This window comes from Lynx canadensis, chromosome F2 (genome assembly GCF_007474595.2).
Source record: "Lynx canadensis isolate LIC74 chromosome F2, mLynCan4.pri.v2, whole genome shotgun sequence".
Lineage (NCBI taxonomy): Eukaryota > Metazoa > Chordata > Mammalia > Carnivora > Felidae > Lynx > Lynx canadensis.
Genome location: NC_044320.2, coordinates 28,681,766 through 28,697,289, shown reverse-complemented (window position 1 = coordinate 28,697,289; position 15,524 = coordinate 28,681,766). Strand labels below are relative to the sequence as shown.

Sequence of the window (15,524 nt, the reverse complement as noted above, 5' to 3'; positions counted from 1 at the left end):
GACAGAACCTAAACTCCCTGAGGGCAGAAACCTTATCTGTCCCCTTCAGTATTGCTGACTGATCCAGTGAAGTGCCCAGCACCCAGAAGTATTTGTTGGGTGAATTAATTCATTCAACGACAATTTTTAGAACCCCTACTATGCATACTGTTTTAAGTTCTTGACATACATCTGTGAACAAAACAGAACACAGATCCCTGCCCTCAGAGACCTAGTATTTTAATGGGGGAAATGGGCAATAATCAAGACATAGAAAGTCAAAATACAGTATGTTTAAACGTGGTAAGTGCTATGGGAAGAAGAGTCTCTGGGTGAGAACTTAGGATATTCTCTTCGCTTTGTGGTAGAGTGGAAAAAACCATTTGCTTTGCAGACACTTGAAATCCTGGCTTCTAGAGATGAACCATGAAACTGTGAGCATTTTACCTCTTTGAGGTTTAGCTCCCTTATCTGTAAAATAGAATAATACCCCACCTCACAAGGGACAAATAAAGTAACAGAGATCAAATATTACCTCATCCTTCCCAGCCACCCAATTATTCCAAGGGGAGGAAGCATACGGTGCTAGCACATTCTCCCCCCTGCATCCCTGACATGCTTAAAGAAAATCAACCCAACTTTTCTGAAAATACTCAACACATCTTAGTGAATAAATGTATGAACAAACAAATGTCTCCGTAATTTCAGAGCAATCAAAGCTACTTTCAGTCAGAAACAATGCTTTTTTAAAGACAGAGTAGGAAATCCTCGCCTCTTTTAATCATTGTTTTCCCTCTTTCTCATTTCTTAAGTCCATTTTTTATAGACCCCTAGTGATAAGAAACTATCCATTTAGCCTTTCTTACCATTTATAGAAGTAAAACCACACAGGTAATTATTTTACGGGAGGATAAAACATTTATTTAAATGTAAACACTAATCTTTATTTTCATCATGCTGAAGTGTGTGGTTACAAACAATTTCCAATAAAACACTATATAATAAGCAAAAAATAAGTTAATACATCGTAAACTTACATACAGTCTCATCAATTAACAGGTTTAGGAACAAACAAGCCATTTCACGACTTTGAAGCTACATTTAGTAAAAAATTGCAAACACTCAAATCTTATCAACCCCAAGTAAGACGCTAAGGAGCTATTCAAGACTTCTTCAAACCAATTACACAAGTACAGTTTTATTTTTGGTTACAGTCCCCTGCTGTGCACAAGACCATTGGAATGCTGTAACAATTACACAGTTTAAAACGGCACAAAGCAAAGCAAGGAGATAACATGCCAGCCTTACAGAAGCTGTCTTGAAAAGTGCAAACTCTGCATTTTCTCTTCCTGAACCACTAGGATAAGAACGGGTACCTCAGACGACACGGCAGGGTCATGAGCATGCTTTCTCTACCACTGGTGGGGCATTTACTTGAACCAGGTCTCCATGCCTTTGAAGATACCTCCGGTTTTAAACAGTGAACAGGCTTCAACTAAATATAGTGCAAATCAAATACCGAGGAGCAAAAACGACAGACTAGAGGCCGCCGCAAGTCGACCTGCTGTTTCTCCACCTGGCACGACGCCACACGGGACAGATTGGCACACGGAAACGACGACTTCTATTTTAGGTTTTGATGTGAAAGGCGGTGCGGCGGAGCGAATGCAGGGCGACCACACAGCAGCCCCGGAGCAAGGCCCCGATGTTGTAGACGGGATCTGTCCCCCCTCTCTGAGTACTGAATGCCCACAGAACAGTGGGGACCACGGGGGCAGCCACAGCCAGGAGATCCACCAGGAAGCTGCTGCTCCAGTACTGCGTCCCGACGGCCCCGCGCGACAGCGGGATGATGCCGTCCGACCTCTCTTCCGTGGGGCCTGCAAAATCCAGCTCGCTCATGAGGCGGGTTGCGGGAGCTTCCGGATCCACCGTGGCGGAGGGGGTCTCCACGGGAGACAAAAGGATGGCCGAGTTGGGGTTTCTTGGCGTTAAATCCACCATGAACGCAGAGACGGACTCGGGGAAGCTTTCTGTCGAGTCAGCCCCGGACTCGTCAGGCGATGCCGAGCTCGAGGGCCACGGGTCCCGGAGCTGGAGCACGTGCTGAATGAGCTCCGAGACGGCGGGGCTGTAGGGCACCACGTCGGTCTGCACCGCTCGCTCCACCACCGCACTGCCCTCTTCCTCCCCCGCCGCCAGGGGGAGGCCGTCGAGGGCCGCTGCCGCGGGGGCGGGGTGAAGGAGCTCCAGGTCGCCCGCCTCTGCGGTGGCGGCGGTCACCATGCCATCCAGCAAATCTGTGCGGTCGGCCAGACCGTCTCCCACCAGCGGCTCGCCGTCGGCCCCTTCCTCGGTGCCCTGCTCCTCCGGAGACAGCCCGTCTGCCATCTTGCCGAAAGGGGTGCCGAGGGGGAAGCTGTTCTCTGGGGAATCGCATGGGAAGTCCAGGCACAGTTCATCCCTCAGGGAGCCACTGTGCGCCATCTCCATGCTCTGCAGTAGAGACTCCAACTTCTTGTTTTGAATATTTATGTCCACAAAATATTTCTGGATGCCTTTATCTTTATCAGCCAAGCTGCTCCTCATAGTTTCGATGACCTGTTTGAGCTGTTTGATCTCCTTCCTGGCTTCCTTCAGGGCCAGCTGTGCCTCCACGCGGTGGCACTCTTCTTCAATCCAGTCTTCCCTCATCCGGGCCAGCTGGGACTTGAGCTCCACAATCTCGCTTTCCCTGCAGGGAGAAGGCAAGGTCAACTTCCAACCGGGCGCCTAGCGATTCTGCGCCAAGGCCAGGAGCCCGGGCTCTTGCCCTTGAAACTTGGAGGTTAAATCAGTTTTGATTTTTTTCTTTTCTCTCACAGGTATTAGCCGGGAACTGCCCCCCTTAATTGCAAAATAGCAAAAATGATAAGAGTAACTAGAATCAGAATAAAAAAATGTGACTATTTTCTGCTTTTCTTTTCTTTTTGAGTGCTGTCAGGCGATGCGCGAAGTGTAAGCATTAGCCTCTATTCGGTATTTAATATTTGAAATTTCGTTAATAGGACACATTAGAGTTTCTTAGCCTCCTTTTATGTCCGTAGACCACCTTTTTCGTATATCTACACTTTCTGGAAGTAAAGTTCATTTCACTTTTAATTACCGATCAAAGATGGAAGGCAAACTGGTAAGTTTTAGCCTTGTAGAACTGTTCTGATCATATTCCAGTAATAATTTGAATTTTTTTTGAATTATAAAATGCTGCATATTGCAAGGACTTTGTGAAAATTATTCCCTCTCTTCTCAGGGGAAAATGCTAGTGGATCCATCCTACACTGAAGAAAATCTATCCCATTTTTTAGATCCTTCACAGGACCCTGATTTCAAGATCTTTGTTGGCGATTCCTCCTGATAGATAATTTCTTCACAGTCAATGTAAATACAAGTCCTCATATTCTCAGTGGATATGAAAACCAGGCAGTCAGGATCCTGATATACATGAGGAGATGTTGTTAATTTTGCTTCTCTAAGTTTAGACTGGAGTAGTCTCCAGTTTCATTGCCTTCCCCTGCTTCTCTGCCATGACTGCTCAAACCCTCACAGGGATTCTTCAAATCATAAACAAAGACTTCCAGAAAGTAAGGTCTGACTCACGCCACCCCTGCCCTGAACTCTCAGCCACCCTGGTCAGAGCTCCATTCGTCTATCCCAAAAAGTTCCGAGGGAAATCATGAAGCAGAAAATCTGGCCTGCCCCAAGATGTCAAAGGTCTTTTCTCTGTGATAAGATCTCTTAAGCATGGGCTTTTTTTTTTTTTTTTTTTTTTGGTTTTTGTTTTTTACCTTAACACTTAGCCAAGAATAATGAACCTCTTCCTTCGGCCCAGAAATAGCTTGCAGGAATCATAGTGCACATGGCCATCCACGCTCTCAGAGAGATAAACAGGACTGAATAGGGGCCCCATGTGTGACCCTTACTGCTGGAAGTATGGGATTGTTCCTGCCAGTGTTCCTGCCATTTAAAAATAGCCACGCACACACCCAACCCTTCATGTCCGAGCTGTACACACCCAGAAGCAGAGGTTCCCCTCAAACCTTAGAGGGTCCCCGGTGCTCCTGAAACAGCCAAATCACTGAGGAATAGGAAATGGCTCTTTTGAAAGGCTGATTTCAGAAATTTACCAAAAATGAAAAAAATTTTCTATTTCTCTATAGTGTGGGTTTGTGTTTCATTTCATGGAAAAAGAAACCATCCTTAGCTCAGCGTGCAAGGAATGCAGATTCACCTTTCATGAAGCCGGCGCTCCGATTCCTTCAGCTTGGTCTTCAGGTGTCTCACTGTAACCTCTTTTTGCTGCAGAGGAGTCAAATATTGCTCTGGGTTTGGGGGTTTGACACCATGATTTTCACCACAGGACATGTACCTTCCAGACCGCCTGAAACAATCCAAGCAATGAAATGTTACTTTTTCTATAAAAAGAAAAGTGACGGCACAGCTCACAGCTAGGGAAGGAAAGACAGCTGGGTACCGGGGTCTGAAACCTCAATGATGCAGGATTCACTTAAGAAGAGGGTTGTAACGTTACCTGCTGATCTTAGGACTGCTCATCACTCAGGAGAGTGTGGGGAGGGTGTTTGTGGAGAGGGCGTACACAGTGGAGAGGGAGGAGTTTTCTATGGCTTAAGAATGACCTCATACAAAATAATGCATGATTGTGCACAGGCCTGCCTGTGGATTGATTCGGAGTAATGCACTGTTAGAGGACAATGAGTGGGACGGGTGGAGGGGGGAAGGACTGGAGCGAGACGGCCTGACTTTCCACACAATGTGCCACTGCCTAAACATCCCGATTGTTATTAGTTGAATTCAAACAGTTCCGAAATCAATCCCTGGCAAGAGTGTGCTGATTTGGTGGAAAGTTTCCTCATTCCAAAGGGGAAAGGCCACTCCACTGTCACCAGAGTGTGTGTTTTGTAAGAGAGATGCCTGGTGTTGTAGAAATCTTCCTGAGCTGGAATGTCGGCCCCTCTCAGGCCTGGCCGGGGCTGGGCATCCCTGCTGGAAGACAGCTGACTAACGAGAATGGCCACCCAGAAGGAAGAAGGCCGAGGAAGGAGGGCTAGCAGCTTTCTCCCCAACGCTGGAGCCCTTGCCCTGGTCCCGCTGAACCTGCACTCCACCCAGATGGCCTGTGTCCACCTCCCAACCTTCCAGTCCCCCCGTTGTGGCCCCTTTGGTTGTGGAGGTCCTTTTTTCTGCAGCCTCATGCCCCCCAGGGACTAATTAATTCCTTGCTTGACTTTCGGATTTCATTTCAATGTCATCTACTCTGATTCCTCCAGACTGAGTTGGACAGCCTCCTGACCTCCTACAAACACACGCAGCAACAGGTACTTGCAGAAAAGCCTTAACATGTCTTTGTCACTAGATGAGCAATGTCTTTGGTATCGTCTGGGCAGTTGGCACACGGACCCTCCCTGCTGTCCACTGTCCCATTTCCAGTGCTTTACACGGTCCCTGGCACAACATGGCACTCAACAGATACCTGACATTTGAATGAACATGTGGATGATTCTTTCCTGTTCTGGGGACCCTCCCCCTGCCACAGTGCCATTTTTCCTCCCTATCCAGTCCCTCCCTGGGCTGCTGAGCCTTACCAGAAATCATGGTTTGTGTTCTTTCTGCAGCTGCCTTTGAAGGATCAGCTTAGTGCGGGAAAGGAAAGAGAAGTGGCTTTCTACAGAATAAGGCAGGAGCTCAAGAGATGCATAACTTTTTTTAAGTTTTTAAATTTTTTGAAGTTTATTCTGAGAGAGAGAGACCATGAGTAGGGGAGGGACAGAAAAAGAAAGACAGAAAGAGAGAGAGAGAGAGAGAGAGAGACAGAATCCCAAGCAGGCTCCGCTCTGACTGTGCAAAACCTGATGTGGGACTTGAAGTCACGAACCTGAGAGATCATGACCTGAGCCGAGACCAAGAGTTGGATGCTTAACCAAGCCACCCAGGTAATTGCCTCCTCTTTTTTTCTAAGTTTTTTAAAGAAAACTTACCAAGTAGGACACACTAAGCCCCACGACCTGGGAGATGAACAGCACTCACCTCATGACTGGGCTGCAGTCACTTCCTTTGTAGGAGCCGGAGTTGCTACTACTTGGGGAAGAAGGCGCATAGCTGGGATGGATGTTAACGGGACTCAGCTGATTCCTGCACAGCATGGACAGGAAGTCCTTCTCCCGTGGGGAGGGGGGGCTGTTGCCAGACTTGTACGATGAAGCTCCATTACTCCGCCCATGGGGACCTCGGCTGGGAGAGAAAACATGAGAAATGTTAAAATGCTTGGGGCTCCCAGTGCTCAAATGCTAATACTTAACTCCTGCTAAAAGCCAGTTACTACTAAGGAAATCCAAGCTTCAGAGTCGAAAGGGGCAATATAATTACCGTCCCCAGGGACAGTCTTGTTGCCGCCTGACTGATACTTTCTTTCCTTCTGCCATTAGCACAGGCAACCTCACCCTCTGCTGTTCTTTCAAATAGTTTCTGACCATAAAGCTTGTTTTGAATTAATCCCAAATGCCTGTTAAGAACACAAACCATGTAAAATATTGATTTGGTTTAGGTTCACTTTAGAGGCTGTTTTGAAGATGTGGTTTTCATTCCAGTACACCTGTTTTAGCTTAAAAATGTTTGGGTTTGGTTCATGCTGGCGGAAGAAAATGAGGGTGGTTCATTTGGAGTATGAGGGAAAAACGGGGTTGCCCGTAAAGGAAGAGGAGAAAAGAGGACAGATAAACAGCTCATATAAGTGTGTCAAGCCTACAGTTTTAACCACCTATTTTCTTTCCATCCCCAATGACTTAACAGAACCTTTATCGTTTAACTGCTGAAATGTTTTAAAGCTCTTTCTTCATTCCCTGGCCTGTTATTTTGCCCCCTAAGCAAGGAGGCTGACTCTCTGGCTGGAGTGGCCTTTCTAAAATGGAATTGGATATCACTGTCCTCAAAGCCATTCAACAGCTCCCCAGGGCCTCAAGAAGACCTATCCCACCTACCCATCGAACCCATCATCTGCCACTCCTCCCTTCCCCCGCTGTATTCCAGAATTCCAAACAACTTACACTTCCCTTACGATCCATGCTCTCCAGCATTTTCATGTTTTTCAACTTATCATTTTCTCTGCCTAGAATGCTCTCCCACTCCCTACCCTAACCCTTGGGATACTTACAACTTGGAGACTGATGGGAATCCACTCCAAGCAGACTTCTCTGGATTCTTCCTTCCCTAGGCTTGTATATGTGTGGCTCCTTAATGTTCCCTAGTACTCCGTGAAAACTTGCATCCTGGGGTTTATTGCATTGTCTCACAACTACACAATTGTTTGTCTTTCCCACTAGACTAGGGCCTTCTGAAGGCAGGAACACAGTCTGTTCTTTTATATCCCCACTACTTCATGGCACATGCTAGATGCTCCCTAAATGACAGCTAAATGAATAATTTGGGTTTGAGCCTTAGCAATGCCACTTACTAGGAACTTGGGCAAGTAAGCTACTAAATATATGGGGATATATAATAATAACCTTTTTTTGTTGTCCTCACAGAGTCGATGTGAAAATCCAATCAAAGAATGCATGTGAGTGCATCTGATAAGATGTTAAGGGCAATTCAGCTGTAGGATATTATTACAGGAAAAACTTGTTCAGACTTCCCTATTAATCTCGTTTCAGAGATTTGGCACCCATTATGTAAGGCAGCAACTTGAGAATGTTGAAATTACTTAAATAGGATAACAGTTCTGTGTCAGAAATATTTCTTGTTGACATTACAAGAAAACGAAAGAGAACAAGATACCTTTCATCCAGAAGTACTGCTTTTTGACAATCCCCTCTTTGCAATTCTGATTTACATCTGTATTCAACTGACACGTCTCAATGAGAAACTTGTGTAAATGTGAGTGTGCGTGTGGGTATACTTGGCTCCAAAACCACACTTACTCAAAATCAAATATAATTTCAACTAGCTGTCAACCCAGTAAATCACACATAAATGAAACATCACCAAATTCTAAAGTTAAAAAGTTCTTTCCTTTTGAAATCATCCAAAGGGACTCTGCCTCTTTTTTGTGAGAAGGGGACACTTTATATGGAACAGATGGGCTGATGGCTTTGTGACAAACCAACTCAGCAGCCCAGTGGTGCTGGGCTGAGCAGCAGAAAAGAACACGACGGGCTCTGGCTTGGATCTGCTTCTCCACACTTCACTTCCGAGTCTACTGCAACCAGCCTATTTCTCAATGTGACAATGAGAAATATGCAGGATTCCACACTACAAGTCAGGAGAGACAGTAAGGAGCTAACCTAATTTTGACCTGGGAATTCTCTTCTGAGTCGACCTTCACCAATGACCTTCTGTGCCCTAGCCCTGTTCCAGATGCTTTATGAACACAGTTTTACATTGATTTTGAGCATCATGCTATAAAGCTGGTACCTCTCATTTACATTATGTGAAGTGTGTGAAGTATTCAGTTATGTGAAGTGAGTGAGGTTCAGGGAAAAATCTGGTCCAAGAACACACAGCCAAACTAGGATTTAAATACAGATTTTTGAACGTTACAGAAATGCTTCCTTCTTACTTTACACAAATAGAATATATTGTTTGGAGCTTGTAAACAGGTATATTAGGTACTATGTATGTGGTTATTACCTGAAGAATTCACCACTGACCTTTTACTACAGTGCAGTCACTAAGATACAAATTAAGTTAGATGGGAATTTTTAATAACTCACCTGCGATACTGAATAAATAAAATCTCTTCAAGTATTAAACATTACTATAGTACAATAAAATCTTCAAATATATTTCAGGAAATGAGTTATTAGACTATAATAGTTGACTTAAAAAAAAGAAACTACATGCTTAAAAATATCAGTCTGGGGGGGGGCGCCTGGGTAGCTCAGTTGGTTAAACGTCTGACTTCAGCTCAGGTCATGATCCCACGGTTCTTGAGTTCATGTTCCCATCAGGCTCTTCACTCTCTGATCTTCGGTCTCCCTCCCTCTCTTTCTGTCCCTCCCTCATTCCTGCACTCTCTCTATCAAAAATAAACATTTAAAAAAAATGGAAAAGCTCCTTTAAAAAAATATCAGTCTTGCTCTTTACATTTAGTTCAGTTCAAGTGCTAACACATATGGGCACAAAGTCATTGCAAAACATTTTCAAAGGAGAGGCTAGGGTTCCATATTTGTCATGGCCATGAACAGTCAAACTCGACGATACCTTCCTCAGCCCAGTCTAAATCCCTTGGTGTGGTGGACAAGAAGAATGCCTTCCACAAAGAGGAGACAGAATTCTGTGGACCCTGCCCACCTCCCGAATACCTGAATACAGTAAATGGAAAGTGAGAGAGAGGGAGAAGGGAAGAAGGGAACCAACTTCATAAGGGGCCTAGGTGAATTTCAGTCCCTCCCCCAACATTGTCCTTTACTTCCCGGTAACATTATCATCATCATCATCATCATATCATCATCACTGTTATGGGTTGGATCATGTCTACCCCCCAAATTCATAATGTTGAAGTCCTAACCCCCAGTACCTAAGAATGTGGCTGTTTTTGGAAACAGGATTTTAAAGAAAGGTAATTAAATTTAATTAATCCCAGTCCAGTCTGACTAGTGTCCTTATAAGAACAGAAAACTTGGACACAGGAACAGAGAAAGGTTACGTTGAGGAACAGAGACAAGATTAGCCTTTTATAAGCCAAGGAGAGAGGCTTATAAGCCAATCCCGCTGACATCTTGATCTTGCACTTCTAGCCTCCAGAATTGTTGAGAAGGTAATTCCTGTTGTGTAAGCCTCCCAGTCTGTGATACTTTGCGCCAGCAGCCTGAGAAAACTAATATGAACATCATCACCACCATCGCCATCTTCTTCATCATGTCCACTAGTATCATTTTTACCACTACTGGCTAAAACCCACTTAGGACACTTTTACTAAATTCTGGACACCATGTTAAGCACTCATATATTAGCTCATTTAACTCAGTGAGGGAGATGCCACTATTAACCCATTTTCCAGAATAGTAAGTCTCGGGGCTCTGGCTCACGTACCTAATAAATAATGGAGGCTAAACTAAAGCCCATGTTTCTCTGACTCCAAATACCAATTTTTTTTTTCCCTTCTCATTTCTATCTGTCTCTGATCAGATTAGGATTTTAGTTTAAGAAAGAGAATTCTTCAGAAATGTTTGCAGAGTTGGCCTTCAGTAAGAAGAGATTATTTGTAAATCTTTAAGTTTTGTTTTTTAAATCCCCTGTCAAAAATATTCTCACCAACTCCACTTGTTTATTTCTCCCACTCCTTCCCCAAATGTTCGTGCTCACCTTCCTCCCAGGAGCTAATTTTCCACAGAGAAAATTCATTTATTACAGGAGAAGCAAGCCATTTAAAAGGATCATAAGCTATTATAAAGTTTGGCATGAAAAAAAATAAAAACAAATAATAAAGTTTGGCATGGATACCCGGCCCATCTAGAGGAGCTGTTCTCACTGCAAGATCCTACAGAGCACAAATATTACATGAGATGCCCAAGATACCCCATCACAGAAATCTACTGACTGTGCTCTGTGCCTGGGTCAGATAAAAAGAAAAAAAAAGTGAGGATCATGGATAGAACATTGTCAATTCCAATTTTCCATTGATGACGCCTGTATCTGATTTGCATGTAATTCTATTTAGCTATTTTATGATTAACATGTCAATTTTTAGTCACTTGGAGAAACCATGGATTCCAGACTAGACAATTTTCTGTAAGGCACTCAGTATTGTTGACATTAGCTTGGAAATTAACCACAAACACAAACTTCTTTGCAAGGCTTAATAAAATTGGCCTCTTCCACAGGCCATTTCTTTTTTCCTTTGCTCTGCTCTTTGATACCTTGTACCATGGTATGTGCTAATTTTCTTGAATGGGTTAGATAAATGGTTTATTCCCAGAGCAAGCCACATCTGATTTATACTGAGAATGTTTATATTCATGTTCTGTGATCCCAGAGGCACTTTATTTCCAAATTAGATTGTGTTTGGGGATAGAACAATTGTGCTTTTTCATTGTGGACTTCACGCTTTTGTTTGCTTGTCTGGCTTCAGCTTTGTTTTTTAACAATAAAACTTCACCAGAGAGGGTCTCAGGTCCCTTTATAAACATCAGTTAAACGTTCTGCTCACCCAAGAGGAATGGGAAATATTTGCTTGCTGAATCCTGGGAATTCAAGTTTCCAGAAATTAGCTAGTTTTTCTCCAGGAAGAGACCTTAAAAATTATGTGGTCCAACCCTTTTTTTGCAAACTTGGACACTACGGCCCGGGAAAGTCCAGTGACCTGCCCAAAGTCTAAAAACAAATCATCCCCAGTGTCTTGCTGCTCACTCCATTGAACTGTTCGGGTCCCTGGCTCAGAGCTCAGCTTATCACAGAGCTGTCTTGGAACCAGCCTATTTAAAATGTACCACGTATCCCACTGCTCTCAATATCCTTTCTCTCTGTGTTTTTTTTTTTTTTAAATTTTTTAACATTTATTTATTTTTGAGACAGAGAGAGACAGAGCATGAAAGGGGGAGGGTCAGAGAGAGAGGAAGACACAGAATCTGAAACAGGCTCCAGGCTCTGAGCAGTCAGCACAGAGCCCGACGTGGGGCTCGAACTCACGGACTGCGAGATCGTGACCTGAGCCGAAGTCGGACGCTTAACCGACTGAGCCACCCAGGCGCCCCTCTCTCTGTGTTTTTAAAAATAATTCTATTATTTATGTATTTATTGTCTTTTTTTCCTACTAGAATGAATAGAATTTCCATGGAGTTTTGTTTAATGCCATATCTCCAGAACCTGTCTCATAGCAGAAGCTCAATAAATACTTGTTGAATGAATGAAGTCACTGACAGTAGGAGAGAGTCCCAGGGCTTACAACCTTTCCTACCAAATGTGAACGGTGGGTCATGATTTCCCACAGTTCCTCTCTTCCCGCAACCCAAATAGCATCCATGGTGAACATCTGTTGATGCTTGGTATGTTCTAAGCACTGACCCCACACTATGTGTATATAAACCCTATGAAGTGGGTATGGGTATAGTCCTATTTTACATATGAGAAAACTGAGGCACAGAGAAGTTAAGCAACTTGCTCAGGGCCACACAGCTTATAGGTGGTGGAGCTGGCATTCGAACCAAGGCAGCCTGGCTCCAGAGCACAGATACTTAGCTATTCTGCTCTAATGTCTCTTTATGGTGGTGGCCACCCACGCCATTAACTTTAGTCTTTTTTCACCCCCTTCCCCTAGTGACTGTTGGGAGTATTCAGGGGTCACTATGAAGTCAGAGGTTTTACAGCCAAGAAGTCATGAAGTCAGCCACAGTCATGAAGGAGGGCAGGTAGGAGGTGGATACCAGGTGAGTACACGGGTGAGCGAGAGAAAGAGAAGGCAGAGGACGAGCAGACACACAGCCAAGGACTGGGTGAGAGACAGCCACCGGGTAGACACATATTGGTCAAGGCCTGTGACCACAGTTGGTAGGACAGGGGAAAGTTTCAATTTCAAACCATTATAAAAACCAAAACCTACTCACTGAAAAATAACAAAATCATGAATGGACAGTAATCCAGGTGGTTCCATAGAAACATAAAGTACAGGTGAGTCACCTGCCTAAAGCGTCTCAGTAATTACAGAGCAGGAGACGGCGCCTACTTGCGTGAAAAGGAGGACCGCTTGCTTCCCGCAGCAGACATATGGACCTCAGGAGCGGAAATGCTGCCCGTGCTGCTCGAGGAGCTAAAATCAGCTTCGCTACCTGAAAAACAACAGGGGAGTGAGAGAGAGGCCTGAAGGAAAGGAAACCTGAGAATGTGCTGGCCAGCCTCCTGCCTCTCCGGTCCGGCTCCCGGCGCGGCGCGTGCACACTCGAGCGCAGCAAGTGGCAGGATTCCAGACCTTCTAGGCTCCCAGCCTTTCCCTCAAAGCAAACAAGAGAAGGTGCAAGTACAACGACATCACGTCATAAAAACAGCTTAGAAGCACAGTGAGGCCAGTTTCATAAAGACACCCGTCATCCAGCTGATCGTGCACCGTGACCCAAGGTTGGGGCAGAAACGCACGCCTCTTCCTGTGTGTCGGGCACTCCTCGACAACATCAACGTGCAGGGCCCAAGCTTTAGGCAGAACGAAAAGCAGACTTGTCAGTCCCAAAGGAGTTTTTCCAGGAGAGTTTATCTTTGGGCTTTTGCAGTCAGCTAGCCATACTTGAATCTGGCACGTTAGGGTCTGGAGAGAATCAGTCTGTTAGAAGCCGTTGGGAAGAAAGCCTGGGTCCGGATAACTGCTTGAACCGGCACTATCTGATCAGTGACTCTCTGACTCCAGCTGCTGTTTTTCTATTAAGAGCACAACCCTAACAAAAAGCAGAAATGGAACATTTCCAAACAGAATGAAAAAAGTTCAGTGACAGTGATGGAAACGGGATTATACTGATATGTGAAGTTTTACTTGGGGGGCGGGGGGGAGCGGGTAGGGGGATTGTTCATTACTTTACAAAAATCACATTCTATTTTGAGCACAGACTACAGTTCAGTATGTAATTAGAAACATGCTGTGTTGCAGAATAATTAATATGAATTCATTTCTAACAAAAAATACATAGTTCTGGAATAGTAATAATGGAAATATTCCAAGGATTGCCTGGGGAAGTTAAGGAGAGTGAAAGATGCAAAAGAGAAGAAGTGGGAAGAAGAAAGAGAAGATTTAAAAAAAAAAAGATAATGTTCCATATGCTTTTGGAAAATAAATCTAGGGATACAATTTTATTTGACCTTATCTCTCAACTCCTACAACACAATTTATGACTCTTCTGGTCTAGAACCCAGAGCCAACTCACATTTTTGAGTTGAGGAAAATATGAATAATCTAAATCCTTTGAGATTCTAACAATAATTATCATCACAATAATAACACAAGGCCCTATAAGGACATGATTTCTATTCTTTGTTTCTGTTAATCTTGACAACTCTGTAAGGCAGACATATATCTCACTATTCTACACTGAAGAAGTCAAAGCTGATTTGTCCAAGGCTTGTGGGGGAAAAATCCTGGCAGGACCAAGTTCCCCTGCCACTTCTCCATACCAGGCTGCATCCTCAGGAAAGCAGCGGGAAGGAGGGGCGCCAGGGAGATTCCTGGGTAAACTATATACTACCATCTGCCTAACTGCCAAGATGACCCATTGGTACAAGACGCAGCTGGACTGGCCCACTGGTGAACAGATCCTCTCACTGATGGGTTGTATTTGTTTTGCCAGGTGATGGCAAGGCAGAGAGAGAAAAATCCCTTTCCTGGCTTCCAGGACCTCTCAGGAAGTGCAGCCTCTTGTGGAAGAGACCAAGAATGACCTCTTAGCACAGATGTCAGCAGTGAATCCCAATTCCCAGCAGAATTCTGGGAGAACTAGGGTGGCAATTTATCAGGACTGAGACCGGCTATTCCTTCTGGATTTCAGAGACTGTCTAACATTGTAATGAGCTCCCCAAATGTAATTAGTTGCCTCTGAGTAATGCACTGGCTAACCTGTAGTATTTTACAATCTCAAGGATTCATCATTGGTAGTGCTGTCCAGCAATACACCAGTCCTGATGGCCTTAATCAACCAGCCTTGCCGGCTAGTAAATTACCAGGTTGGTTATTAAGTGATAAAGGCAGACATTTTTCAAAAATAGATCCTGTGGTTGCAGCCACCAGGTTTAAGATATTCTTTTCTAACATAAAATTATGGCTCTGAAACACCCCAATTTTCATTCCTTAAAAGAAACACAAAAGCCCATCAATTATAACTTTACTACCTGAATTACAAGAGAAATTCTAGAACAAAAACAGACAACTGCTGAAAATCCATTGTTTCCTCAAGATGACTTTGATCTTTGGTAATTATGTACTCTGAACCGAAGGGACAAGTCTGTTCTACGTTTTATTGCTATTGGAACTCAATATATTGACTCTTAGGTATGCGCAGGGTCCAAGGTCACTTTTTTTGTATACTTCTCTAACTTCCCTTCTGCACTCTGAAAGAAGTTAGAAGACTCTTTTGGGGTACCCAGTGGCTGCATTCAGGACTGAGTAATATGATAGAGAAAAATGTCTATGCTACTTACGCCATTTCAGTTTCCTATTTTTTAAAATACATTTCCAGTTTGGTTAATGCAATGTAAAGTCAATACACTCTTTTGAAGGGGTACAAGGCAAGGTCGATTTTACTACATCATTTACTAAGCAAGACAAATAAGAGGAAGACTGGAGACCTGAAAACCCCCGATTTATCTACTAGCTGGCAACAAAGACTCAAGGAAGGAGAGACACTCTGTTTCTTTTGAATTTGTATGCAACTAGGTTATTGTTGTGGGTGCTGTAGTTCAATGCTCATTTGTATTATTAAAATCATATAGGGGCGCCTGGGTGGCTCAGTCGGTTAAGCCTCCGACTTCAGCTCAGGTCACCATCTCACGGTCCGTGAGTTCGAGCCCCGCGTCGGGCTCTG

The 15,524-nt window shown here is 44.1% G+C and overlaps 1 protein-coding gene across 3 annotated transcripts in view; it reads right to left on the bottom strand.

The window, feature by feature from the left end:
* Window positions 1-883: 883 nt before the first annotated feature.
* SYBU (syntabulin) overlaps window positions 884-15,524 on the bottom strand; it is a 78,072-nt gene continuing 63,431 nt past the window's right edge. For all 3 annotated transcript variants that reach the window (XM_030304214.1, XM_030304216.1, XM_030304215.1), the window contains 4 exons: window positions 12,692-12,794; window positions 6,061-6,264; window positions 4,247-4,396; window positions 884-2,713 (listed from right to left, as the gene is read on the bottom strand). In XM_030304214.1, coding sequence (XP_030160074.1) covers window positions 1,609-2,713; window positions 4,247-4,396; window positions 6,061-6,264; window positions 12,692-12,794 — 1,562 coding nt within the window. In that variant the 3' untranslated portion in view covers window positions 884-1,608. The remainder of the gene's footprint in view (window positions 2,714-4,246; window positions 4,397-6,060; window positions 6,265-12,691; window positions 12,795-15,524) is intronic.